Genomic DNA, 27,633 nt, shown 5'->3' on the forward strand with positions numbered 1-27,633 from the left:
TTTTCTCAAATTCACCCACCAAATGTCCAATGGCTCAATGGTTTTCCTAGATTTGAATATCTATCACGAGACAGGTCTGTTAAAAACTGAGACTAATTTCAAACCAACGGCGAGGAACTGTCTCCTCAGGTTCGACAGTTTCCACCCACGTCACCTGAGGGAGAATTTACCATACGGACAGTTCCTACGCCTACGCCGCAACTGCAGCGACATAGCCAAATACAAGACCCAAGCCCGAGATCTGGGTGAAAAACTGAAACAAAGACGGTACCCAGACAATGTCATTCAAAAAGCGATGAAAAGGGCGAGAAATAACAACCGTGAGGCCCTCCTTGAAGACAAACCTGCCAGAGAAAACACACCCAGTAGAACAGTCTGTGTCACAACGTACAGTTCTGTTTCGAACCAAGTCTCTAAACTGGTAAATAAACACTGGCGTATTTTGACAAGCGGTTTGCTCGATCTGGAGAAACCTCTGTTTGCCCACAGGCGGGGCAAGAATTTAAAAGACATTCTTGTACACACAAGACCACCAACCACAGAAAAACAACAAACAAGGTTGCAGGGGCTACATGGACACTATCCCTGTGGGAACTGCAACAGCTGTCATCTAACTAAAAAGATTCAGACCCTTACTTTCATGAATGGCACTAGGTGGGAACAACGCACGTTCACTAATTGTAATAGTAAGAACGTTGTCTATCTAATCACATGCCCTTGTAACAAAGAATATTTGGGCATGACCACAAGGGCTGTCAAAATCAGCATCAATGAACATAAGAGCAACATAAGATGTAAGAAATCAACGACAAAAATGGCAGCTCATTTCCTGGAATATCAACACTGTGTGAACGAAATACAGTGGACAGTGATTGAACAATTACCAACGGATGTTGGTCTATTCGAAAAAGAGCAAAGGTGGGTGTTCCGTCTGGGTACGGACACCGCTGGACTGAACGACTCTATTCCTTGGAGCCAATTGCGCTGATACATCTTAACCTATTGGGCACTCCTTGAATATGCACCTTTTCCTGGCTCTTGGTAAAAAAACTGAACAGAAAACCACCTGTATAAAAAACTGAACTAAAAAACCACCTCTATACTGGTTGTCAGACAACTATTGAATGTCGTACATGAGCCGATCTGAATGTGTAGATTACATTTAGGTAACCCCCACCCCCCTGTTTTGGACAGTGATTCAGGTTCCAATAGCTCTAACCATATGAGCAACACTATGTCCAAACTATCAAGCCCGATATGTGCACGTTTTGCATAATTCCAACTATTCGGATATCTGTCAAGATCATAGCTGCTCCCAATTGCGTAATGCGCATGCGCGAACGACTAGCGTCTCCTAAATTGGCTCGCAGACGCATGCGTTTGGGAAACGTGTGCCGAACCTCCTAGTTAGCTCCACGATCTTCTTCACATTGGCCTTAGGCATGTGCGTAGTTGGGAATACTTACTTTAAGCGCATGCGCCTTATCACCGCCAATACGTCCCTGTCCAGCGTGCAATACCGGACCTGGTGGAGGGACTCTGTCCTTCTTTGGGCATCGTTCCGCTTCCAATTACTACCTATTTGGAGCCGTTTTGGCGGTCTAAAAAGAGACAGACAAGAACGACTCGACACATCGTCGGAGCCGCGTTGAGGGGATGGCAGCCTACTAGGTCGTGCAGTAACCGTGAGTTTTGTTGATCAAACAAGGGGCACCCACTGGGATATCCAGTATTACTGCTTATTCATGACCCTAAAACCAACCTTTAACATCTTATAGGTTGCTATATTGAGCAGTGAGGAAGGAACCCCCAATACCACGCTAAGGCTCATGAGGTCAGATAGCCTTGGTCCATAAGTAAGCCATATCTATAATATCTTTTTCCTTCCTCCTCAGTCTATGTTTGGGAAGAGATTTGGCGTGTCTTCCATTAGTGTATGTCTGTGTCGATTGTGTGTCTTTTTCTTCTTTTTTCCACAGGGTCCTTGAACCTTATTTTTGGTTCAACTTTACCCTCCCTTGTATGGAATAATTTTTTCCTGATCCTGGACATCCGACTGTGATGTTTATTATGCTTTTGTTTATCCTACAGGTATCTTCAACGCCAATTGGGTGCAACAGAGCTGATCCAAACAATAACACCTATAGGTACATTTCAACTTGTGTTTATTGTAGAATACACTTTTACATTCAAATCCCATGTGAGTAAGGTGAGGATAGTTGTGCATATCCTCGTCCTGAAGAAGGAGTCTGTGTACTCCGAAACATGTCGACGCACTTTCGAGGTTGATATACCGTAATACGTATAACTGACAACCTCATCTTGCACCCCTTTTAATAATACTAGCCAAGGACGTAATAAATATTTTTTCCTACGAGCCAGGTATTTTTTAACCTTCACTTTTTCACCTCACCACTCACTCTCCCTCTCACACACACAAACGTATCCGTGAGTCGCAGCACGCCGCATCCCGTAGAGGGATGCGAAGGCCCCGATGATGAAGCATGACACCAAGGGGCCTGTTGGTGTGTGAGGGGTATTCAAACAACACTGTGTGCTCCCCATCACTTTAGGGATCACTACCACCTTCTGAGTGGATTCTATTTTGTTTAAACGAACTGTTAGGGGAGATCGAATCCACTTCTTCCTCTCCCTCCCTCCTCTTGTTGAATCACTGACCCAACGTATGCTGAAGGATATCGTGGATGTCACCGAGAGCAGAGGGCTGGTCGAGCACTCTGACAGAAGAATCGGGAAAATTGCTGATGGAGAAGAATCTATCCATCTAGAAGGTAATGAGAGTAGCACCAGAGAGGGGTGTAACACTGGCGTTGCACTTAGAAGAGGCTACCAGTCCAGTTTTGCACCTGTCCTGACCTGTTGGCTCCTGTCTAGTCTGGAGCCCTTTCTTTCCAACCCTTGGCCAGGGGTTGGTCATTGCACCATTCTAGGTAAATATAATTCTGTGTGATATGTCTTTGTAGCGTTTCCCTTTCTCACCCTTCCTAGGTACCAATGTTTAGAATTCTTACTAAGTCTCTAAAGATTTTCGTTTTGATTACTATTTTTATTCTTGAGAAACTGGTGCTTGACATGTATTGGTATTTGACTCACAAAATATTGCATGGATAAAGGTTTTAAAACTTTCCCTAGTCTGTGGTCATTCTATGCAATAAGGTAAATTGTTTGTTTTTTGCCTATTATTCTAACTTCTTGATCCATTGACCTGAATAACTTAAGAACCGAGGTGACAAGGAATTGGTAAGTTATGGTGTATAGGTATAAGTCATTATAAGGTAAATAATTCCTGATCGACAGAAAATAGATTACCGTCTTATGGTGTGTATGTTTATGGGCCCAGGTGAGTATGGTGTTTTTAGAAGTATCCCAAGCTGGTAATCTTGTGCCATCAGATGTCATCACACAATAAAGAAGCACTGCTTCTATCAGCTCAAATCCACCACATGCGATATATTAATAAGGACATCATGATCTAATCAGATAGATGCCTTATTCTGTTCTGAGCTGCTGGCCTAGGAAATATTCTGCAGTGATAACCCTGCAAGCACCAGTAATGATCAGGGATCACAGGAAAGTATTCTTTCCTTGTGTGATGTACTTGCGGCAGCTCTTCCAATCTCATTGTGAATTATTATACTTCTTTTCCAAAAAACGTAATAAAACTTTTGAAAGAAAAAAAGAATACTGCCTGTGGTAAAGCCACACAGGTTCCTTGGCGTGCAGATGAAAACTATCAGGACAGGCTCTGAGCTACCATTCCCTAAGCAAACAAATTAATTTTTAGAAGGCACATGAAAGAAGGCGGTGCTGAGAGAGCTAGTTAGCCTGTAGCAGTGCTCACTTTAGATTCTGTTAATGACACCAGTTGTTCCTTTTATTTATTTGCATATTGCTGTGCCACTAGGGCACCGGAGCGCATGACATATGAATAACAGATACCACAAAATCAAGGTATAAGAGGAGCTAGATAATATAATAAACAGTATGAATTTAGGCCAGGGGAATCAAAAACCTTTGGGGTAGTGTATTGTCTTATGCAGGTAAATGGAGAAACCCTGAGAATAGTTCATACAGCTATAGATTATAACATATATGCAAAAACAATATGGCTCCTAAGTATAAGCTTCTTCAAATCCATCTGGATCAACAACCAGCTTTTGAGGTTGATTACCCCATTACTAAACCCTCCTTGTGTACTTTTGTCTGATACTTGGACTCGGGTGAGCATTAATAACTAGTGTTAGTGATTGGCCTATTAGTCAGTAATTAGCAAAGTCTGAAATATGCCCTTTTATCTTTTGGCTCTTTCCCTTCGAACCATTGTAGGAACAACAAACTACTTCTAAATCTGTTAAATCTGAGCTATGTACACTAGTGGCACATGCTACGCCACACGCTATAGGCCTACTTTTGTTTGTGCCTGTGCATGGTCTTATCAGTTTCCCTTTTTACCACCAGCTCAGGAATGTCCTAATGTGGGCCCTGTGATGGTGTTTCCCATCCATTTTTCTTGCATCTTCACTAGGTTCTACAGCAGTGGGCTAAGGTGTTAAGCTATATGCGTTGTAACACTGACCAACTGCATCTGTCTAACTTTGCAACCTCTGTGTCTGTTGTAAGTGGAACAATTATCTGGTGCATGTTTGTTCTGCGTGATGTTACAAATACGAGGTCCATCTGAAACTGTCTGGCTTACACCTAGAGTAAGGTTCAACTCATCCTGAAGATTTTGTATTCTGTCATTAGGAAGTGAGTATTGGGACTTAGCCACCAGACACAAACCCAAGATCCACTCCTACAAAGGATAGTTACAGTCACTGGTTGAACACCAGTGATGTGAGTGACAACTGGAAATGTGAAAGCACCAGTATGGAAGGCCTTCTTTCCCCAGACCTGTACAACTTGGTTCAGCAAAATCCAGTTATCTGGGTAAAGAGAAGGGGCTGCCAAGCATGCAAGTAATGATGGCCCTTTGAGGACCAAACCCCCTCCCCCCTGTGCTCTGGAGGACAGTCCAGCTCCTCACCTGTGTCCTGAGGTCCCAAAACAGTCTTTCCTCTAGGCATGACACTATGTTCTATTTGCACTGAAGAAAACTTAATTTTAATCTTAATAAACCCCTTCTACTTCACCTCCTATCAGGGTGCAAGCTGTCTGTTTGCTGTCCTTCAGCATCTATTTGGAACACTTATTGGATGCTGTGAGTGTACATTTCCAAGCCAACAACACCTCTCCCCTGCAAAGTTTCAACGGCCAGTGCAGCTCTAGTGAACCTCCACTGCAGCTCCCAATAATTCTGGTGCAGCGACTGGGCCTAAGAGATAATTCCCAAGTTCTTTCCAAGCAAGATTAGTTCTGATATACACAGGTTTGGGTCCACTATGGACTGCTCAAGCTGTGCCCTCAAAGGTGGGTATCCCAGGTTTATTTTCCTGTAAGATGTGCACTTGTGAAACCTTTATAGTGACTCAGACCCCAATCTAGAGATTAGTACTGCAGACCACAACGACCTACACTGGACCATCCACTAACATTCTACTCAGGAGAATGATGCTAATGTGAAAGCAAAAGCTCCTCCTGTGAAGCTGATAGTAATATTTGTGACCCAAGTCCTGTACTAGGCACAGGTGATCTGGAGGAAGATTCTACTTGCTTTGGTGATCTCAAATTCTTTTTATAGTACGTATCAGGCTGAGAAGGACAGCCCAGCTAATGTGTCTGGAAAACTTCAACCCAGTCTGTGGTGTAAGACTGGGTTGACTCTGAAGGATAATGCATATTTTCTTACATTGAAAAAGAGGCCATGTGCCTTGAGACAATGGAATGAAAATTTACCAATTCGGGCTTCTTTCCCTCAGACAAGTTATATTATACATAAATGTACATATGTTAATGATATTAATACATACATAAATGTCTTTTATGAAAACATTTGCCAAACATTATAGTTCAACCACAGTTTCATAACATGAAACTGTACTAAAACAATGTCCTATTATCCTACATCATGAATTCCGCAAGAAGCTGAAGACCTGGTAATTAAATTAGCCTTACTGAGGGACGATTGACACTTCCTGCATTAAGGCCCAGCCTCACCACACGCCTACACTAACTTACCCAGCACCTGGATACCCTCATGGGTAACAAGCAGCGCTCTACAAATCCACCTTACATTACATTACAAAAGCAGCCTTTCTGTGGTTGCTGAATATTCATTGGAACACCTAAATTGGTGATACTATAGCAGCTTCCAGGGAAACCTTCCCTCATCATGGGATATTCATTGCAACCTCCTAGGCCAACCAACAAGATTTCCAAGGGGAAGCTGTCCAAAGGATAGAGCTTTGCTGCTGCTACTCTGTTGTCACCTCTTTTCAGGACTTCATAAAACATCAATTGTTTGTCTCAGCGAGCCACTGATCTGTCTCTTACTGAATCATAGGTAGTAGAGGATGCCTCAATTACTCCACTTCCAAAATGTGATTCAGAATCAGCTGCAAAATACCTTTTGTAATTCGTAAAGCCTTTTCTGAATTGTAAAGAGTGTTCAGTAAATACAAAAATATGACTTTGTGGTCGCCAACCTGGTGTTTTTGAGAATTACAGGTTTTACAACACCAAATTCTTCATTACATTGGGTCCTTGATTTTCCCATAGACTGGAGAATGTTCTTGCTGGGGATCGGTGCTCTCATCTCAGGTCTCCTTGGGGTCTCTTCATATAGTAGGAATATCTAGTAATTGACAACTGTGGTTACTGGCTTTACTCTATTCTGCACTTTAATTCTCTCCTCAGAATTTAGTGGAAGATCTAAACCTTCACAGCCTTGCAATCCTGGTTTTAATTAGTATTAGTCACAAGAGGGTACGAACTTCTGTTTTGTGACCCCTACATTAATCTGAATTACTAATGAAGTGAGAGCATTGATGTATAAACACATCAGAAACAGAGGGATCAATCATGTTTGTGCTTTCCATTCCCAATACTGGGATCTCAAAACTTCCCCCATTAGAATAGATGATGTTTTGGGGGTAATTTTCCTCTTAGGCAAGTAGTCTTCAATAAAGCAATACCAGAAGCAAGACGCTCAGCAGAAGGGCATACCTTCTTTGTTGGACCAGACTTTTGCCACATTACTGTGGAAAGAAGGTGGAGACTTCGACAACTAATCTTGCCTTTTCAAAAGATTCAGGTCCATCTGAAACTGTCTGGCTTACACCTAGAGTAAGGTTCAACTCATCCTGCAGATTTTGTATTCTGTCATTAGGAAGTCAGTATTGGGACTTAGCCACCAAACACAGACCCAAGATCCATTCCTACAAAGGATAGTTACAGTCACTGGTTGAACACCAGTGATGTGAGTGACAACTGGAAATGTGAAAGCACCAGTATGGAAGGCCTTCTTTCCCCAGACCTGTACAACTTGGTTCAGCAAAATCCAGTTACCTGGGTAAAGAGAAGGGGCTGCCAAGCATGCAAGTAATGATGGCCCTTTGAGGACCAAACCCCCCTGTGCTCTGGAGGTCAGTCCAGCTCCTCATCTGTGTCCTGAGGTCCCAAAACAGTCTTTCCTCTAGGCATGGCACCGTGTTTTATTTGCATTGAAGAAAACTTAATTTTAATCTTAATACACCTCTCCCACTTCACCTCCAATCAGGGTGCAAGCTGTCTGTTTGCTGTCCTTCAGCATCTATTTGGAACACTTATTGGATGATGTGAGTGTACATTTGCGAGCCAACAACACCTCTCCACCTGAAAAGTTTCAAAGGCCAGTGCAGCTCTAGTGAACCTCCACTGCAGCTCCCAATAATTCTGGTGCAGCAACTGGGCCTAAGAGATAATTCCCAAGTTCTTTCCAAGCAAGATTAGTTCTGATAAACACAGGTTTGGGTCCACTATGGAGTGCTCAAGCTGTGCCCTCAAAGGTGGGTATCCCAGGTTTATTTTCCTGTAAGATGTGCACTTGTGGAATCTGTATAGTGACTCAGACCCCAATCTAGAGATTAGTACTGCAGACCACAACGACCTACACTGGACCATCCACTAACATTCTACTCAGGAGAATGATGCTAATGTGAAAGCAATAGCTCCTCCTGTGAAGCTGATAGTAATATTTGTGACCCAAGTCCTGTACTAGGCACAGGTGATCTGGAGGAAGATTCTACTTGCTTTGGTGATCTCAAATTCTTTTTATAGTAAGTATCAGGCTGAGAAGGACAGCCCAGCTAATTTGTCTGGAAAACCTCAACCCAGTCTATGGTGTAAGACTGGGTTGACTCTGAAGGATAATGCATATTTTCTTACATTGAAAAAGAGGCCATGTGCCTTGAGACAATGGAATGAAAATTTACCAATTCGGGCTTCTTTCCCTCAGACAAGTTATATTATACATAAATGTACATATGTTAATGATATTAATACATACATAAATGTCTTTTATGAAAACATTTGCCAAACATTATAGTTCAACCACAGTTTCATAACATGAAACTGTAGTAAAACAATGTCCTATTATCCTACATCATGAATTCCGCAAGAAGCTGAAGACCTGGCTATTCAATTAGCCTTACTGAGGGACGATTGACACTTCCTGCATTAAGGCTCAGCCTCACCACACGCCTACACTAACTTACCCAGCACCTGGATACCCTCATGGGTAACAAGCAGCGCTCTACAAATCCACCTTACATTACATTACAAAAGCAGCCTTTCTGTGGTTGCTGAATATTCATTGGAACACCTAAATTGGTGATACCATAGCAGCTTCCAGGGAAACCTTCCCTCATCATGGGATATTCATTGCAACCTCCTAGGCCAACCAACAAGATTTCCAAGGGGAAGCTGTCCAAAGGATAGAGCTTTGCTGCTGCTACTCTGTTGTCACCTCTTTTCAGGACTTCATAAAACATCAATTGTTTGTCTCAGCGAGCCACTGATCTGTCTCTTACTGAATCATGGGTAGTAGAGGATGCCTCTATTACTCCACTTCCAAAATGCGATTCAGAATCAGCTGCAAAAAACCTTTTGTAATTTGTAAAGCCTTTTCCGAATTGTAAAGAGTGTTCAGTAAATACAAAAATATGACTTTGTGGTCGCCAACCTGGTGTTTTTGAGAATTACAGGTTTTACAACACCAAATTCTTCATTACATTGGGTCCTTGATTTTCCCATAGACTGGAGAATGTTCTTGCTGGGGATCAGTGCTCTCATCTCAGAGGTCTCCTTGGGGTCTCTTCATATAGTAGGTATATCTACTAATTGACAACTGTGGTAACTGCCTTTACTCTATTCTGCACTTTAATTCTCTCCTCAGAATTTAGTGGAAGATCTAAACCTTCACAGCCTTGCAACCCTGGTTTTAATTAGTATTTGTCCCAAGAGGGTACGAACTTCTGTTTTGTGACCCCTACATTAATCTGAATTACTAATGAAGTGAGAGCATTGATGTATAAACACATCAGAAACAGAGGGATCAATCATGTTTGTGCTTTCCATTCCCAATACTGGGATCTCAAAACTTCCCCCATTAGAATAGATGATGTTTTGGGGGTAATTTTCCTCTTAGGCAAGTAGTCTTCAATAAAGCAATACCAGAAGCAAGACGCTCAGCAGAAGGGCATACCTTCTTTGTTGGACCAGACTTTTGCCACATTACTGTGGAAAGAAGGTGGAGACTTCGACAACTAATCTTGCCTTTTCAAAAGATTCAGGTCCATCTGAAACTGTCTGGCTTACACCTAGAGTAAGGTTCAACTCATCCTGCAGATTTTGTATTCTGTCATTAGGAAGTCAGTATTGGGACTTAGCCACCAAACACAGACCCAAGATCCATTCCTACAAAGGATAGTTACAGTCACTGGTTGAACACCAGTGATGTGAGTGACAACTGGAAATGTGAAAGCACCAGTATGGAAGGCCTTCTTTCCCCAGACCTGTACAACTTGGTTCAGCAAAATCCAGTTACCTGGGTAAAGAGAAGGGGCTGCCAAGCATGCAAGTAATGATGGCCCTTTGAGGACCAAACCCCCCTGTGCTCTGGAGGTCAGTCCAGCTCCTCATCTGTGTCCTGAGGTCCCAAAACAGTCTTTCCTCTAGGCATGGCACCGTGTTTTATTTGCATTGAAGAAAACTTAATTTTAATCTTAATACACCTCTCCCACTTCACCTCCAATCAGGGTGCAAGCTGTCTGTTTGCTGTCCTTCAGCATCTATTTGGAACACTTATTGGATGATGTGAGTGTACATTTGCGAGCCAACAACACCTCTCCACCTGAAAAGTTTCAAAGGCCAGTGCAGCTCTAGTGAACCTCCACTGCAGCTCCCAATAATTCTGGTGCAGCAACTGGGCCTAAGAGATAATTCCCAAGTTCTTTCCAAGCAAGATTAGTTCTGATAAACACAGGTTTGGGTCCACTATGGAGTGCTCAAGCTGTGCCCTCAAAGGTGGGTATCCCAGGTTTATTTTCCTGTAAGATGTGCACTTGTGGAATCTGTATAGTGACTCAGACCCCAATCTAGAGATTAGTACTGCAGACCACAACGACCTACACTGGACCATCCACTAACATTCTACTCAGGAGAATGATGCTAATGTGAAAGCAATAGCTCCTCCTGTGAAGCTGATAGTAATATTTGTGACCCAAGTCCTGTACTAGGCACAGGTGATCTGGAGGAAGATTCTACTTGCTTTGGTGATCTCAAATTCTTTTTATAGTAAGTATCAGGCTGAGAAGGACAGCCCAGCTAATTTGTCTGGAAAACCTCAACCCAGTCTGTGGTGTAAGACTGGGTTGACTCTGAAGGATAATGCATATTTTCTTACATTGAAAAAGAGGCCATGTGCCTTGAGACAATGGAATGAAAATTTACCAATTCGGGCTTCTTTCCCTCAGACAAGTTATATTATACATAAATGTACATATGTTAATGATATTAATACATACATAAATGTCTTTTATGAAAACATTTGCCAAACATTATAGTTCAACCACAGTTTCATAACATGAAACTGTAGTAAAACAATGTCCTATTATCCTACATCATGAATTCTGCAAGAAGCTGAAGACCTGGCTATTCAATTAGCCTTACTGAGGGACGATTGACATTTCCTGCATTAAGGCTCAGCCTCACCACACGCCTACACTAACTTACCCAGCACCTGGATACCCTCATGGGTAACAAGCAGCGCTCTACAAATCCACCTTACATTACATTACAAAAGCAGCCTTTCTGTGGTTGCTGAACATTCATTGGAACACCTAAATTGGTGATACCATAGCAGCTTCCAGGGAAACCTTCCCTCATCATGGGATATTCATTGCAACCTCCTAGGCCAACCAACAAGATTTCCAAGGGGAAGCTGTCCAAAGGATAGAGCTTTGCTGCTGCTACTCTGTTGTCACCTCTTTTCAGGACTTCATAAAACATCAATTGTTTGTCTCAGCGAGCCACTGATCTGTCTCTTACTGAATCATGGGTAGTAGAGGATGCCTCTATTACTCCACTTCCAAAATGCGATTCAGAATCAGCTGCAAAAAACCTTTTGTAATTTGTAAAGCCTTTTCCGAATTGTAAAGAGTGTTCAGTAAATACAAAAATATGACTTTGTGGTCGCCAACCTGGTGTTTTTGAGAATTACAGGTTTTACAACACCAAATTCTTCATTACATTGGGTCCTTGATTTTCCCATAGACTGGAGAATGTTCTTGCTGGGGATCAGTGCTCTCATCTCAGAGGTCTCCTTGGGGTCTCTTCATATAGTAGGTATATCTACTAATTGACAACTGTGGTAACTGCCTTTACTCTATTCTGCACTTTAATTCTCTCCTCAGAATTTAGTGGAAGATCTAAACCTTCACAGCCTTGCAACCCTGGTTTTAATTAGTATTTGTCCCAAGAGGGTACGAACTTCTGTTTTGTGACCCCACATTAATCTGAATTAATTACTAATGAAGTGAGAGCATTGATGTATAAACACATCAGAAACAGAGGGATCACTCATGTTTGTGCTTTCCATTCCCAATACTGGGATCTCAAAACTTCCCCCATTAGAATAGATGATGTTTTGGGGGTAATTTTCCTCTTAGGCAAGTAGTCTTCAATAAAGCAATACCAGAAGCAAGACGCTCAGCAGAAGGGCATCCCTTCTTTGTTGGACCAGACTTTTGCCACATTACTGTGGAAAGAAGGTGGAGACTTCGACAACTAATCTTGCCTTTTCAAAAGATTCAGTGTGAGGTTATCTCCTCAGCGCCGCATTCACAAGGGGGTCATAAGAGTGTTCCTCTCAGAAATACAGGCACAAAATTACCTTTTTGAGATTTCCGAGACAGGGAAATCGAAGGAATCCACAAAGAGGGGATATTATATTTGCTTAGGCGGCTGGTTGTTTTCTAATATTTCCCATTTTTGCCAACTGCTGTGTTTTCTCTTTTTTTTTTTTCTCTCTTCTCTTTTTTTTTCTTTTTCTTCTCAGATAAGCTATTTGTTATAATGGAAGATTTTTATTTTCACGGTGGTTTCTGCAGAGCGATCGTGGGTGGCGGTGGGAAGCAGCACTATATAGGAGGCATCACAAGGGCCTGTGGACCTATTTTGCCTAATGTTAGGGATTAGGGTGGGAACGTGGGGGAGAGCGGATTGGTCCAGATGTCTGTTCAGGATGAGATGATAGTACTAATTTTAAGAATGTTCCAGGGACCTGTTAAATCCCACGGGAAGAAATGGGTAAATTGCTTATAGCGTCTATCAATATTTGTGGATTGAATAGCCCCCTTAAAAATGCAGGATTGATGAGGACATTTGACATCTTAGGGCAGACATAGTGTGTTTACAGGAAAGACATGTTGAGGCTGGCAGACAAAACGTAGCAGAACTCGCAGGCTATCAATTAGTTTCTTGCAACTATATATATTTTCTACGACTCTCAAAGCAATACATGATTTCTTTTTATTTAATTTTGGGTTTGGATGCAACTAAAATACGAAAAAATTTTCATTAAAGGACAGTCCTATCAAGAGAGAAGGACACTAATTGAATTTAAGTTTTTAGGCTATTTTGAGGCTAATTAGTGGCAGAACCAATTTTCCCTTAAGGTGTTAGAATTTTCAACACAAATGCAGAACCCTCCAACATCACATTGGATTTTTGACAGAGCTTTACTCTATGATCAGGAATATATAGACCATATGGAAAATTGGATACCAAGATTCATAACTGAAAATAGAGGGAGTACAAAGCTTGATGTTGTGTGGGATGCTTTGAAAGAAGGAATAAGAGGGGAAACTAAAAGAGGTGGGTGGACAACCCAGAAGAAGGAGAAGCAACATATACAGGAACTATATAGAAAATTATTGGAAGCATAAACCCATATGGTCGGTGTAATCAATCAGGGGGGATATAGGACAAGTGCAGGTAAAGGTGACATTACTGAAATCAGCAATATTTGATATCTCAGCCAAAAAAGCAGCAGGCAAATACATAGCTTGGCGGACTAGAATGTACAAATGCAGTGAAAGAGTTGGGCGCCTCCTGTCACTGCGCACTAGACAGGGTGTGATCCAAGCGATGATTGCGGAAATTGAAGATCCTGTGGTTGGCTCAGTCACTCAGCCCTCGGACATACGGAGCTCATTTAAACGATTTTATCCGAATCTTTATACTGAGCAAATTAAATGTGGGGAAAAATAAATTGAGGATTATATGGCGATTTACCTGGTGGGTGCTCTCAGAGGAAGACAGGGAAATGTTGGAAGCTCCCATTATGGTGGAGCAAACAGCTAGGGCGATCCAGGCACTCGCAAATGGGAAGGCGATTGGCACAGACTCTATTCCGGGAGAGTTCTATGAAAAGATGGCTCCCTATTTACAAGAATTTATGAATGATGTTTTTCTTGAAGGCTCAATCAGGTCAAGGGGCTCCAGAGTCCTGGAGGGCTGCTAATATAGTGGTTTTCCTGAAAAAAGGAAAACCAGTTAAGGAGCTTGGGTCTTATTGCCCCATTTACGTTAATTAACAGCGATGTTAACGCATATGCAGAAATTATAGCCAAACGTATGGCAGGGGTGATAAAAAACGTGTTTCTCCAACACAACATGGCTTTACACCTGGCCGCAGCACCATCGACCATATCCGACGGACAATCGCTCTCCTTGATGCCTCAGGAACTGCTGGAGACCCTGGCTGGTGTTACTACTACTGGATGCGGAGAAAGCATTTGATAGGGCCTCCTGGCCGTTCCTGTGGACCATTAATGGAGAAAATAGGATTTGGGAAGGGCTTTATTAAGGCTATTGCAACAATGTATGTGAATCCAATAGCTAGAGTTGCCATAATGGGAGAGGTGTTTTACCCTGTACTGATTAGTCTGGGGAGCCGTCAGGGCTGTCCTTGTCCCCCCCCTACTGTTTGAGGTACATCGATCCGCTAATTAGGAAGATTGAAGTTAACAGCGCAATCATGGCAGTACACAGCAGTGGGGGGGAAACTAACTAATTTGCATATGCTGATGACTTGGCAGATATCACCCCCAGCCTGACGAATGCACTGGAAGAAGTCGTAAAGAGGCTAATGATTTTGGACAGATTTTGGGGTATCGATTGAATCAAAGCAAGGTTCAACTTTTGATTAGCAAAGGGACTCAACTGAATCAATTTCGGGTAGTGCAACAGGCTACGTATTTAGGGGTGGAGCTCTTGGCAGATGAGGCAAAATTTGTTGAAGCAAATTTAGAGCCGCTTCTCCCAAAACTTAAAATAGATTTTACCTGACTCAATAATCTTAAATTGACTCTGGTTGAAAGGAGCAATGTCATCAAGATGCTGTTTCTGCCAAAATCAAAACCCTAAATAAGATGATATTGAGATTTTTATGGGAAAACTGCCGACCTAGGAGGGCGCTAAGATTCATGATGCTCCCAAGGGAAAGAGAAGGCTGGGGGGTTCCCAATTTTCAGCTGTACCACTGGGCCTCAATATTATTTAAAATGGGGAATCTACTTAATGGGCAGGACACAACTCCCATTTCAATATATGAGCTGCTACTAGGTAGAGAAGCAATTGGGTGCCTTTTGCTAGACACCAAATTGAATTACAAAAGGATCAAATTTAAGACCCTCTTATGCGCTTTTAAGGTTTGGATGGCGGTCACTCAGCTATACAAAAATGGGTCCCTTCCCGATATATTTTGTGATGGATTCATGAAAATATGGTGAGAAAAGGGAATTCGGATAGCGGAGAATGTGATGCATGAGACTGGATTTAGATCGTTTGAACAAATTATGGATAATTATGGGTTTGAGAATAATCAATTCTTCAAATATCTCCAGATTAGGGATTTGCTGATAAACAAAAGGTGGGGGTCATTGTAGTTTTGCCAAAGTAACATTGTTGGAAGTATTATCCAAAGGATCATTCACGCCTGAAAGGATATATAAACTTCTGAATAAAAGTATGGTGGATGATCTAACCAAGCATTATGATTGGTTGTGTTAAGAAGAGGGTCGATAGAAGGGGAGGAGGAATGGTCATGGGGAGCTTTATCTGTGACACTGGCGGTGGTACTGGGCCAGTTTGGATGAGAGAGGAGGGGATTTAACAAGGGGAGATATTCCAGTGAAAGTGTTTTCAGGACCTGGAATTCGTTGGAGAGAAGGTGCAATTGGTGGGAGATATCGTCCAAACGTACCAGCACATCTGGGTGGTGGGAGATGGGTGGAAGTTAAAGGAAGAGATCCGGAGAGGAGGCAGAGAGTATAGGTGTGTTAGAGAGATCTGTGGTGCTGAGGGTGTATTCCAATGGAGATGGTTGGTCATTGGGTGTGAGCGGAGTTGCAGAAAGCCTAGACCGGTATGAAGATTGAGTGTGAGGATCTAGAGAGGGGGAAGGATGTCTATGTGGGATAGGGAGGACATAGTCGTTAGTAGGGGAGTCCTGCGTAATAGGTTGTTCATTGAGTCTTAACAGTGTTCTTGAGCGTGATGTCCCGGGGATTGGTAGTGGTGATAAAGCTAAAGGCCTCGTTTTACGAGGTTCAGGCAGAACCATGATCGGCAGGGGCAAGGGATGGGAATTGGGTGAGGGGGGAGGTAAATCTGAGGATGGGATGATTCTAGCGCTTTGAAAAGTGCTTGCTGTGGTTAGATCTAGGTCTTGTCGTGCAGAAGGTGAGTTGTTCACCATAGACCTTTTGATCCCCAGAAGGAGCTTGTCAAATTGCTCTAGGTTTCGATTGTTAGCTTGAATGAGAACGATCCCATTATTGTAGATAGAAATGGTGAGATCTATTTTATAAATAGGAGAGGATGAAGTGGACAGACTAAAACCGTGGGGAGTTCTCTTTATTTGTTTGCACTGGAAGAAGGATAGGAGAGATTTCCTCCATTGGGCCCTTTTGTTCGTGAAGAAGATTAGGTCCGACATGATGTCTCCATTAGAGATGCTGAAATAAGTATCTGAGATAAGTGTTTCCGGGTTTCTTCTGATTAAGTTATGTTTGAATTTTTAGGATGCATTTTTAGAGAGGTGTAGGAAAGGTAATCTTATAGGCACTGTGGCCCACTAGAGAGAGTAAGCCTTTGGTCGGGTTAGTTGTGTTGGCCTCCATAGCGAACACCAGTCATGCTAGTTAGGGAGGAACTGATCACACCGCTTTGTCCGGTGAAGGGGGAGGGGGGAAAAAAACTCCAGTCGGTGGAATATAGAGCCAGTTGAGATATTAGTCCTTTGTTTAGTTTTATGGCCCAAAACTACAGTCCAAGTCCTCTTTCTATGGTTATGTCTAGGGTGAAGTTTTAGCAAACAAGGTAGCAGCCTGGAGTGTAGATCCCCTGAGTTGATTCAAATACAAAGGGAATAATTCAAACAATTCACTCTAACCCGAACAGAGAAGCCCATCATAACCGCAGAGTCATAAATAATGACAACCTCAGGAGAGTGAAAATAATTCAGCCTCCTCCTCCCCAGACCCAGGCTACACTCAAATGCATATTACTCAACTGTAGGTCTGCCAGCAAACATGCCTCTGAGATCTTTGACCTCATTCAACATAAAGATTTAGACATCATTATACTCACAGAAACCTGGCTCGCCCCCTCGTCCACTCCGATTTTAGACCTCTTGGTGCCCCCCTCCCATGACATAATTCGTCTGGACAGAATTAAGAAAGTGGGAGGCGGCCTAGCCTGAATACATCGAAATACACTTGCGATCTCCCTTTCAGAATCCTCTTCAGAATCCCTCGCAGAATCCTCTTCCCCATCAGCCTACGAATACCTTTGCCTCAACATTTCCAGTAACAAACAGATGGTTTGCAAACTTCATATATTCTATCACACCCCGGCTGACAATCTACCATTCATTGAACAATGAATGGAGATCATAGCAGACAATGTGGATTCAGTGCAGCCCCACATCTACCTTGGGGACTTTAACCTACATTGGTCAAACCCTAACGACCCAGCGGTAGCATGCCTCAATTCCTTCTTGAAGGATCACGATTTGGTTCGACACTGTGACCAGCCTACCCACAGTAAAGGGGAAACTCTTGACCTTATCATCTTCAAAGGACACTCAATCACTCTGGACTCCATCATACCCTGTGATTGGTCAGACCATCACGTCATTCCCTTCCAAATCAACTTGGAAGTTTCTCAGGGTAATTCTCAACCTACTAAATCAAAGATCTGGAGACGTGACCTCAAAAACATAAACGTAGTTGACTTAGCAACCCGCTGCAAGCGTGCCCTCTCTCCTCAAAGAGACTTAGTTGAAGCACATGCACTCACAGACTTCTATAACTCTTCTATTTCCAGCATCATGGACGACATTGCTCCACTTCAACATAAAAATGCACCCTCAAAAATATCTGAACCATGGTTCAATAGCAACCTAATTTCGGACCGTCGTTATCTAAGAGCATTAGAGCGCTCCTGGAGATCCACTCCTTCAGTGGACCATCTAAAAATCCTCAGATCAGCTAGAAGCTCTTATAATAAACAAATCAAGACAACTAAGGCGGAATATTTCTGATCCCAACTCAACCAAGCGGCCAATCGACCCAAGAAACTGTTCGAACTGGTCAAACAACAATCTGTCAAAGCCCCCAACCGTTCAGCCTTAGAGGTCAGTCGCCCCTCTTGTTCTGACTTAGCGGCCTTTTAAACTGAGAAAACAAGACTTATTACCATTGATCTAGAATCCAGGAGATCTCTTATAACATCATACGGCCCGGCACCCCCACAGGTCGCACCAGACAAGGTCACCACCCTTAGCAGGTGTATCAAGCACAACGCTTCTTGGGACACCTTTATCATCCTAACGGAAAACGACATCAATGTGATCCTTCAGAGTATCAACCCATCTAACCATTTCAGTGACCCTCTTCCACCTATCATCTTCAAATCAATTAAAGATTCTATCTCTCCATTCTCTCTCACAGGGTACGATCCCAGACTGCTTAAAAGAGGCCCAGGTAACACCTATTCTAAAAAAACATACAGCAAACAGTTCAGATCTTAACAACTTCCGCCCCATCTCCAGCATCCCCACTCTAGCCAAACTCCTGGAAAAATGTGTCCAGTATCAATTATGTGCCCACATTGAAAATTTCCACCTCCTGGAACAACACCAATTGGGCTTTCGTAGCGGGCATAGCACTGAATCGGCTCTCACTCATGTAATGGATGGCATCCTAAGAATGCTTAATAGAAAAGAATTGTGCCTACTTATCCTACTAGACCTCTCCTCAGCTTTTCACACTGTCAATCACGACAACCTACTAGATATTTTGGAGCAAAGGATGGTCCTCTCCGAACACGTGCTGAAGTGGTTCTCGTCCTTCCTCCATCATAGATCACAAAGAGTTAAGGCGAACCATTCTTTATTGCAGCCATCCCCTGTCACCATGGCCGTTCCCCAAGAATCCTCTTTATCTCCCATTCTATTCAATGTGTTTCTGGAACCACTAGTCAATGTTCTAAACTCCATGGACATTAACTTCCATATGTATGCTGACGACACCCAACTCTACCTGGAAATCTCCTCCCCAGACAACATCTCTTCACTCAACTCCACCTTACTAACTACCCAAAACTGGCTAACTATGAACCACCTCCTGCTAAACACCTCCAAAACAGAATTCCTCCTCATCTCTCCCCCAAAAGACACTCCTAATATTGACCTCTGGATGAACCAACTCACGGCCTCCAACTGCTCCCCACACATTATTGACTCAGCTAAATCTCTAGGAATCACATTGGTCAAACATTTGAATATGAAGACCCAGATCAGTAACGTAAGCAAGGGAGTTAACCACCTTCTGAGAACTCTCAGGAATCTCAAACCTTTCCTACCTCAAGCCGATTTCAAACAGGTGGTCCAAGCGCTTGTTCTACCGAGGCTTGATTATGGCAGTGCTACACTATGCGGCCTCCCCAAATACACTTTGGCTCCTTTAAAGGCATCATTGAACGCTGCGGCCAGACTCATTATGGGCACCAAGCGAAATGCCCACATCTCCCCGGTCCTAAAATCTCTATACTGGCTGCCTTATGAATCTAGAATTCAACTAAAGATTGCATGCCTAGTGCACAAGGCCATCCACTTCAAAACCCCCAATTACCTGGTGTAAAAGTGAACGGCCTACCCCCAGAGGGGGTAGACCGTCGAGGAGTGCTAACTTCCTCCTCCTGGAACCCAAGAGCTTCCGCAAAAAAGAGAACTTGTCCTCATGAACAAGTTCTTACCTTCAAAAGAGGGGCGAAGATCAACTATTAGCGCATACATCACACTTCAAGAAAAGACATCATTCTGGTCCTTTACTATTGTACTGGCTCCCCTTGGTAATTCTGTTTCAATGCATCGCACATTATAATCCTAGCCAAGGGCTATCTTGAGTCTTCTATGTGCACCATTGCATTGCTTTTGTATATTCCCTATTTGACTTTCGTACTGTTATGTTACCTCACTCCCTCAAGTGTAAAGTGCTCTGATATCCTTCGGGATTAAGTTCGCGCTATATAAAACTTTATAAATAAAAATAAATAAACTGGATTTGGAGAAGTTGACGACTCACTATATTTAGCCCGAACATCCTTTTTTTGTTGCCAATTTGCAACTCCAGAGTTTTAAAACTTGGTTTAATTTATACATAACGCTGGCCAAGATTGTTAAATGGAGCGGATCAGCTGGCACATCCTGCCCTCGCTGTGGGCTTTATGCAGCCAATAGCTTGCATATGTTTGCATCATGACCCAGTTTGGATGCTGTCAAAAGAAATGTTGGTGCCATCTTAGAATCCCAAGTGGAATGGGAAATAAATATGTCAGTGGTGGGTGATATCTCACTCTCAGAACAGATACAGGTATTTGTCTTTATTGCTATGACAGTCTTCAGGCTATGTTTGGCCACTTATTAGCTCAATCAGGTGCCGCCATCTAGTCAGCAGTGGCTCAGTAGATTTTTTGCGGTCTATCGGCTAGAAACTGCAGTCTATGCCAGGAGGGGCGCAGAGCGCAGAAAAGAGGGTATGAAATTTGGGCTCCCCTGATAAGATGGTCACGGGATGGGGAAGAGGAAGAATTACGAAGAGATGGTTAAATGGTTTGAATATCCAGGCAGGTAGGCATGCACAGGGAAGTTCATGAGAGGAAGGGTGAAAATAACATTATTATTAATAATATGTATTTTTTTGTAGTTATTTGATTCCGGTGGTTAATAGTCTATACAATGAATGATTAATTGGATGGATTTGTGACTATATGTTTATTACTAATTTTTTTTTCTTCAATGTATTGGATTTAATATTGATGGAACGCTGGACCAACAGGGAGGGTGGGGGTGGGCGAGGGAGGAGGAGAGTTAACTGCTTTTCTGTTTGTTTCAAGGATTCTTGAAATCTATTTGTATACTATGAAAATGAAGAAAAAAAACTATAAACAAAAAATAAAATAGAATATATGAAGTTATGTCTTACCAGAATTGTAAATGTAATATCGCAACGATGAAGTGGCTTCTGTTCCTGAAATGAAAAGAATTCAGGTTTCAAACTGTGATGCTTCTGTAACAACTCAAATTGGACAAATTATATAGATTTCAATGCAAGCAATAGTTCCTCTTCGAAAAGGTTTCAGTTTTTCAAATTAACTCATGCAATGAACAGTCAATAAACTGATACTTCTGTTTAAATGATTCCCAATAAGGGAGACCCCAATCTTCTCGCACTCAGCGAAACCCTAGCGTGGCCATAGGATCTTTAGCACCGTGTTATGGGCCTGTACACACAGACTGCTAACCTAATGTTTTGGAACTATTTCACAATTCTACATTATTAGCTGTATACTACCACATCAATAAAAGCCACACAGTAAAATGAACAATATATGTTTATGTTAAAAAAATATAATAATTAATAAGGAAACATATTCATGTATGTGTGGATGAAGAATTTGTATGATGCAAATGGAGAAAGACAGCAGAGGACAGTAGAGGCCAAAAACCAAAGATTCATTCTCCGAGTGATTGGAGGATAGCTGGGTTCTGAAAGGTGCAGTAGACAATACCTGTGTGATGTAGTGTTCCTTACAGAGGTGTGTCTTCAGCACTTTCCTAATTGGAGCAGAGTTGGGGTGATTCCGGGAACTTAATACAGATGTAGAAGGCAGGTTGCTGTGATTTTTTAACACTTATTTGTATGCACTCCAGTGGTGCTCTGGCAGTTGATGTGCTGCAAGCCACTGGAGATGGAGAGCTTATCAGCCTGGTAGGCTAAGGTGCCAGTCGTGATGGCTTTGTAGATGATGCAGCTAGTTTATAAGGAAGTGTGTTGATGACGGGCACCAGTGGTGCTCCATCAGGGTGAGAGTTATGTGGTTATATTTCTTTAGGCCAGCAATGAGGCATGTTGTGTTGAGTAAGATTCCCTTGGGTGGGACCAGTATGTAATTTGGGAGATTGTGAGGCAGAGTTTTTCCACCATTCTGATAGCTGAGTCCAATGTGTGGACAGTAGTTCTGAAGTCACTCTCTGGGAGAGATGTTTTAATTGAATTAGTAGAGAGATTTGGTACCATGAAATATTGGTTTTCTTGATGATGGCTCCTTGAGGTCAGTGTCCAAGGGGAATCCAAGTAACTTGCCAAAGTTAGGGTTTGAATCTATCCACGTTCATTTTGTTGAGCCAAACAAATCTGTTGCGTGTAGCAGATCAGGCATTGTCTAGGTCTTCATCGCAGCCATTGCCCCTGCTAAGCTACCAGTATTTCTTCATTTCCAATTTAGAAAGAGAGTAAGACTGGTGACTTGGTGATAGAGGACATCAGTACACCAGTAGCTGTGTTGTTTGCTTATATCAGGCACTCCCATGGATGAGGAAGGATGCCTTTGGCAGCGACAAGTACTGCAGGGTCGATTAGGATAGAGGATTGACAGTAGGTATATTATATGACTGTCCTCCAAACCAATTCATATAGGGCTTAGAATCCAGCTTTACATTAGAGTCAGTATTGGATTTTACAATCTGTTGGAGCCCAACATGAGCCAGTTGCATTGCAAAAGCTTGAAGGGGTCACATTTTGTTGCCTAAAGGGAAAAAAGTCCTATAAAAGGGCTCACTCATGTCTAAAATTATATGGGAATGCAAGATTTAACAGGCTTCTGTAATATGGGCCAATTCATGTTATGGTAATGATTCCCCACCGGCCGCTGCAGGTAGCATTGCTGGCTAGCTGCAAACAGTCATCTATTGTAGAAGCATCACAAATGTCTATGAGGGACACAGAAAGTGGGTGGGTGTGTTTTACCCTCAACCTGATGAACTCTTTGGTCTCAATGGCACACTGAGAAAGAGTACTCCTGCCACTAAATGATCCATTTTCCTATTTATGGAGGGGCCAATAAAAGATTTTCAATACAAATAAAGATGTAAATATTAGTAGACCCAATGAATTGAAACCGCCTCTTTCTCAATGTGGGTATAATGTTGCCCAGTAGGGGGCAAAGCCGTGTAGGCATATGCAATAGGGAACCACTCTACCCAGTGTTGATTTTTGAGGCTTGGCATGTGGTTTGGTGTTATTCAAACCAGTTCTGCATGGCCGTAGTCCACTTTCTCAATGCCCCAGTCAGAGATATACAATTCTTAATGAATCTTCTGAAATAAGTGGCCATGCAAAGATAACTCCTGACTTCTGATATGAATGTGAATTGAGATGCCAATTGAATTGCTTAAATTTTGGGGGGAGTCAGGTGACACCATCAGCTGACAAACGCTATCCAAAAGAGCTGATGCATGCATTGAGCTCATATTTCTTGCTATTGAGAGTGATGTGCCTCAAAATTCTTTGTAGGTCCTAGTGCTGACTTTTATGTCTACCATGAGAGTTAGAACAAAAAACAATGCCTCGGGATCGATAGAAATACTAAACAGTAAGATGAAGAGAAAATTAATTTAAACTCTTCCTATCAAAATAAATCTTCCTTAATAAATCTCATATATTTCCAATATCTGCAGTCAAAAGAACAAACTGTATACGTACACCTATTTTCAGTTCAGATTAATCTGTATTATTTCATTATGAACAAAATATCATATTTTCAAAATCAATATATACACAAATACTTTGATACAACATATATATACACTTATTTACATTTATACATATAACACAAACACAAATGTGAAGACCTTTCTTGCTCTCTTCGCCCTTGTTCTATATTTTTATGTCTACCATGAGCACATCAAGAACCTCTGAAATGGTGTTCCGGAACCCCTCCGCTGCATTGTAGATTTGGAAATGTAGCCTTGTGAACTTGCAGAGGCCATGGTGGGTGCTGGAAAATGTCTAACTACCTGGATTTTTAGCTTAGCAGACGCTGAAAGTATCTGGAGTTGAGATCAACTTTAGAGAACAAAAATGTTCCCTTTACTGCTGCTACCAGGTCATTCACTGTTGGTGTGAGATGGCACTTTTATTGGTGAATTTGGAAGGTGATTGTCAATGCAAACCCACATTTTAGCAGGCTGTTTTAGTTTTTGACACCCACACTGTCGGCTCTTCTATCCATGCATTTGTGTTTGCTGTCTCAGGTTTGAACAGGAGCATAGATTGTGGGGGTTGGGTGGTGCCCTCTGCCCCAAATAAAAGCATGCTTGGATTGGTGGTTGGGTCTGAGAGCCCTGAGTCGTTCTGCTATGTCTTTGTTGGGTTTTCTCATTGTTATGATTTCATTAGGCGGTTTTAACTTGTTCACTTTTTGGATCAGGAACATAAATATGTACAGCAACCGGTTTAGCAACAAAGTAGCAAATCTGCACCCATAGATGTACACCTTATATGGATGCAAATTTACTACTGTTTGGAATTTGCAAATATTGGCAGTGGAAGGCTTGGAAAGCTGCGCCAATCTCACATTTCCCTGCGCACTACTGGCAATCAAATACCCAAAAGGTGGTGGGATGAATGCTTGCAAATAGTCTTACCCCCGGCAATTTCTCAGGGTGGCATTCGGAACCATTGATTTTCACCCAGTGTGCAACACTTGACAGAGATTTTTGTTTTGGGGTTTTGCAGAAGGATTAAAGGCAGACAGGGTGGCGGGAGTTACATCAGTCGCCCTGCCTTTATTCCATCTGCGAAATATAGAGATGTCTGCCAACCACACAGACATCTCTATACTTTGGCAGGTTCAAGTAAATGTAGGAAAAGAATGACGGGCGGCTTAGTCAAACATAGCGGATGGTCATCAAACTTTTCACAAGGGTTTTATTGTACAATAACAAACTCCTAAACAGGAGTTTGGATTTGAGAAATAACAAAACTAATGACACCCTACACCATGGGAATTTTCTCCCATGGTGTGGGGGTCATTTTTTGCTTTTTTATTGTCTCTCACCACCACTGTTTTTTAGTGGGGAAATTTGAATTTCTTACCCCCTGAATCTCACTGACTGAGCCAAGCCCCTGAGTCTACACCGTTAGGTATAGGTGAAAAGCTAAACTGCAATTGCCTAGTGCTACTGAGCAGATGCCATCACCAATAGTCCATTGTATAATCATGGGTTTCAGAATGCTGTGCCATGAGACAGGTCATTAAAGTCCTTAGCAGCCGGCTCAGATCACTGGTTTGCACACTTTGCATGATTCATTATCAAGCACAGTTTTGTTTCACAGCTGAGGAGCATCTCAGTACCATTCTGGGTCATGTATCCCATGGTAATGTGAGGGGGATCCTCTTGCATGAGTTCTGTGGTGAGTATGGTGCACCATGATAGAAGCGAATAGTTGCTGTAGGTATAGATCTATTCTTCATGATTTTGAGAATAGTTTATGGTTTTAAGGAGTTAAACTGTGATTTAGACCTTATGTTTCTGGCTGTGAAAGTGAACATGAGGGCTAATAAGAAATGTCAACTTACTTGATCTAAAACTTTGATTGAGTGTGGCAGTGATGCTTGCTTTATTTTACAGCGTACAGCATGTATATGACAGCTTCCTTTTCTTTCTCGTCATCCATGTCATCCACCTGCAGCTGTGGCTGAGTAGGTGTGAAGGAGTAAACTACCAGGTTGGGGTTCCCTTGGTATTGTGGGAGGAATCATAGACTTTGGTGAAATGACTAAGTTTTCCACAGGCTGAACATTTCTTTGCTAATGTCTGGACAGTCACCAGGATGAGGAAACACACCTTTGCAGTCTCTGCAGGGCCTGTGTTTTGTCTTCTCTGGTGATGGTTTGGGACAAGTGGTGGTCTTCCAGATCTGATCCTTGGGTTCAGGGGTTCAGGGCTAATCAGTTTGTTTAGATCTACCTCCATTTGTGATACCACTGAGCTGCAGAGGCCAAGTATTAAGATGCTGGTAAAGATCTGCCTGGTTCTCTTGTCGTAGTCTTGTGGATGTGCACCCTTGGATGATCTGGACTCAAACTTCCTGTGCCTGACTGTGTAAGGTGCTAGTGCTGGCAAACTCTGTGAGCCTTGGATGGAATGCATCCACAGACTCCTCTGAGTATTGTTTTTCTTGTCACATTAAGAATCGCTCATAGTCTGGGTTTGCCAATGAAGTAAAGCACCGATTGAGCGCAGCACATTAATGGCATACATGAATGGCAGCCCTGGCATGTCCTGTTACAGAAGCCAATGCACAGCTGTGCAATATGCAAGAATTATGGGTGAATTCACATCCCCAATGTGCCACCATGCAAAGAGCCAACCTGGGAATGTATGGGGAGGTCTGCTGAATTAGAAACAGTTGTGTGGCAGAAGGTACCAGGAAGGAAGGAAATGTATGGGCTTGCCTTCACTTTAGAGTGACCGGGAGACAGGGCCCGTCCCGGGCTCTCAGTGGCGCAGCAGAAAAACCTCAGCAGCTTGAGCAGAGCCATGTGCAGGCAGTAGTATGTGTTGGACATGTAAGAGCCATGCCACAAAGCAGTATAGGACACTGGCGGCACAGTGATCACATTAAGAGGAGTTCAGGAGGCCCACAATAAACTTCAGCACCACTAAAGCAGAATCAAGTGTTAGAGAGGGCAGGTGGGATGGCTGTGGTCTTGATGAGGTAGCTGATTGCATGATTCACAGGAGCAAGCTCAGGATTGAGAGCAACATTGACGCCAACGTGATTTTGGAAGTACAAATAGCATGCATAACAACTTGGGCACCTGAATTGGTGGCAGCAAGGACAAGGAAATGCTGATGCTGGCCTCTATCCCGATGCATTTTATTAATTACACTACAGCACCAGGACACCACCAAATGCAATAACCAAAGAAGGGGAAAACTAACCCTCAAATAACACTGCAGCACTGTTGTAGCTCAGGCTGCAGTTTACAGTGCTCAGCTCATGGAGATCTGCTTTGTGGGCTATTCATAGCATTGGTCATATTTAACTGTAGGAGCACCTCTCGATGGGTCACTTCCATGCCCAGACATGGACACTATTAAGTGATATTCTGGGCATCAGCATCTGTCTGACATGACAATGTCTCCTTGCAAATGAGCTGCCTTTATGCCAAGTGACTGATGTGCTGACTAACTGAGCCTGTCTTTCTTGCAGAGGGAAATGAGACCCACACCTCGCGCTACAAGATTCTCAGCATTGGAGGAGGTTCTAGATGCTTCACGAGTAATGGCACCAAGATCACAGCAAAAAAGGGAAATTACCTAGGAGCCAGCAATATGTCAATGTTCAATAATCACCCAAGAGGGTATCCAGCCGCTGAGAACCCTGCTGCCTAGGGATGGTTCATTGAATAGCCAGGTCTTGAGTCCTTTTCGAATTCCAGCAGAGAGTATGAAGTCCAGAGGAGAAGGATGAGGTTGTTCCAGGACTTCGCAGTGAGGTAGGAGAAAGATTGTCCTCCACTATTGCTTCGGCAGATGTGGGAAATGTGAGAGAAGGTCAGGGAGGCAGAGCGTAGGTGCCTGGCAGGTTGGTAGAAGTTCAGGCGGTGGCTGATGTATGCTGATCCTTGGTGTGTAGGGCTTTGTAGATGTGGATCAGCATCTTGAATTTGCGACTCTTCTGAATGGGGAGCCAGTGGAGCTTCTTGAGGTGGGGGTTGATGTGGGTTCACTTAGGGAGTTCGAGGATGAGTTTGTTTGTGGAATTCTGTATA

The 27,633-nt window shown here is 42.7% G+C and overlaps 1 protein-coding gene across 1 annotated transcript in view; it reads right to left on the reverse strand.

Annotated features, from left to right (window-relative positions):
- The window catches only part of LOC147693535 (ecto-ADP-ribosyltransferase 5-like), a 323,762-nt gene that overhangs the window by 94,725 nt on the left and 201,404 nt on the right, over positions 1-27,633 (reverse strand). Inside the window, exon 4 of the mRNA XM_086933752.1 lies at positions 20,994-21,038. Within this exon, the coding sequence (XP_086789878.1) occupies positions 20,994-21,038 (45 nt within the window). The remainder of the gene's footprint in view (positions 1-20,993; positions 21,039-27,633) is intronic.

This window comes from Lissotriton vulgaris, chromosome 8, assembly GCF_964263255.1.
Source record: "Lissotriton vulgaris chromosome 8, aLisVul1.2, whole genome shotgun sequence".
Classification (NCBI taxonomy): domain Eukaryota; kingdom Metazoa; phylum Chordata; class Amphibia; order Caudata; family Salamandridae; genus Lissotriton; species Lissotriton vulgaris.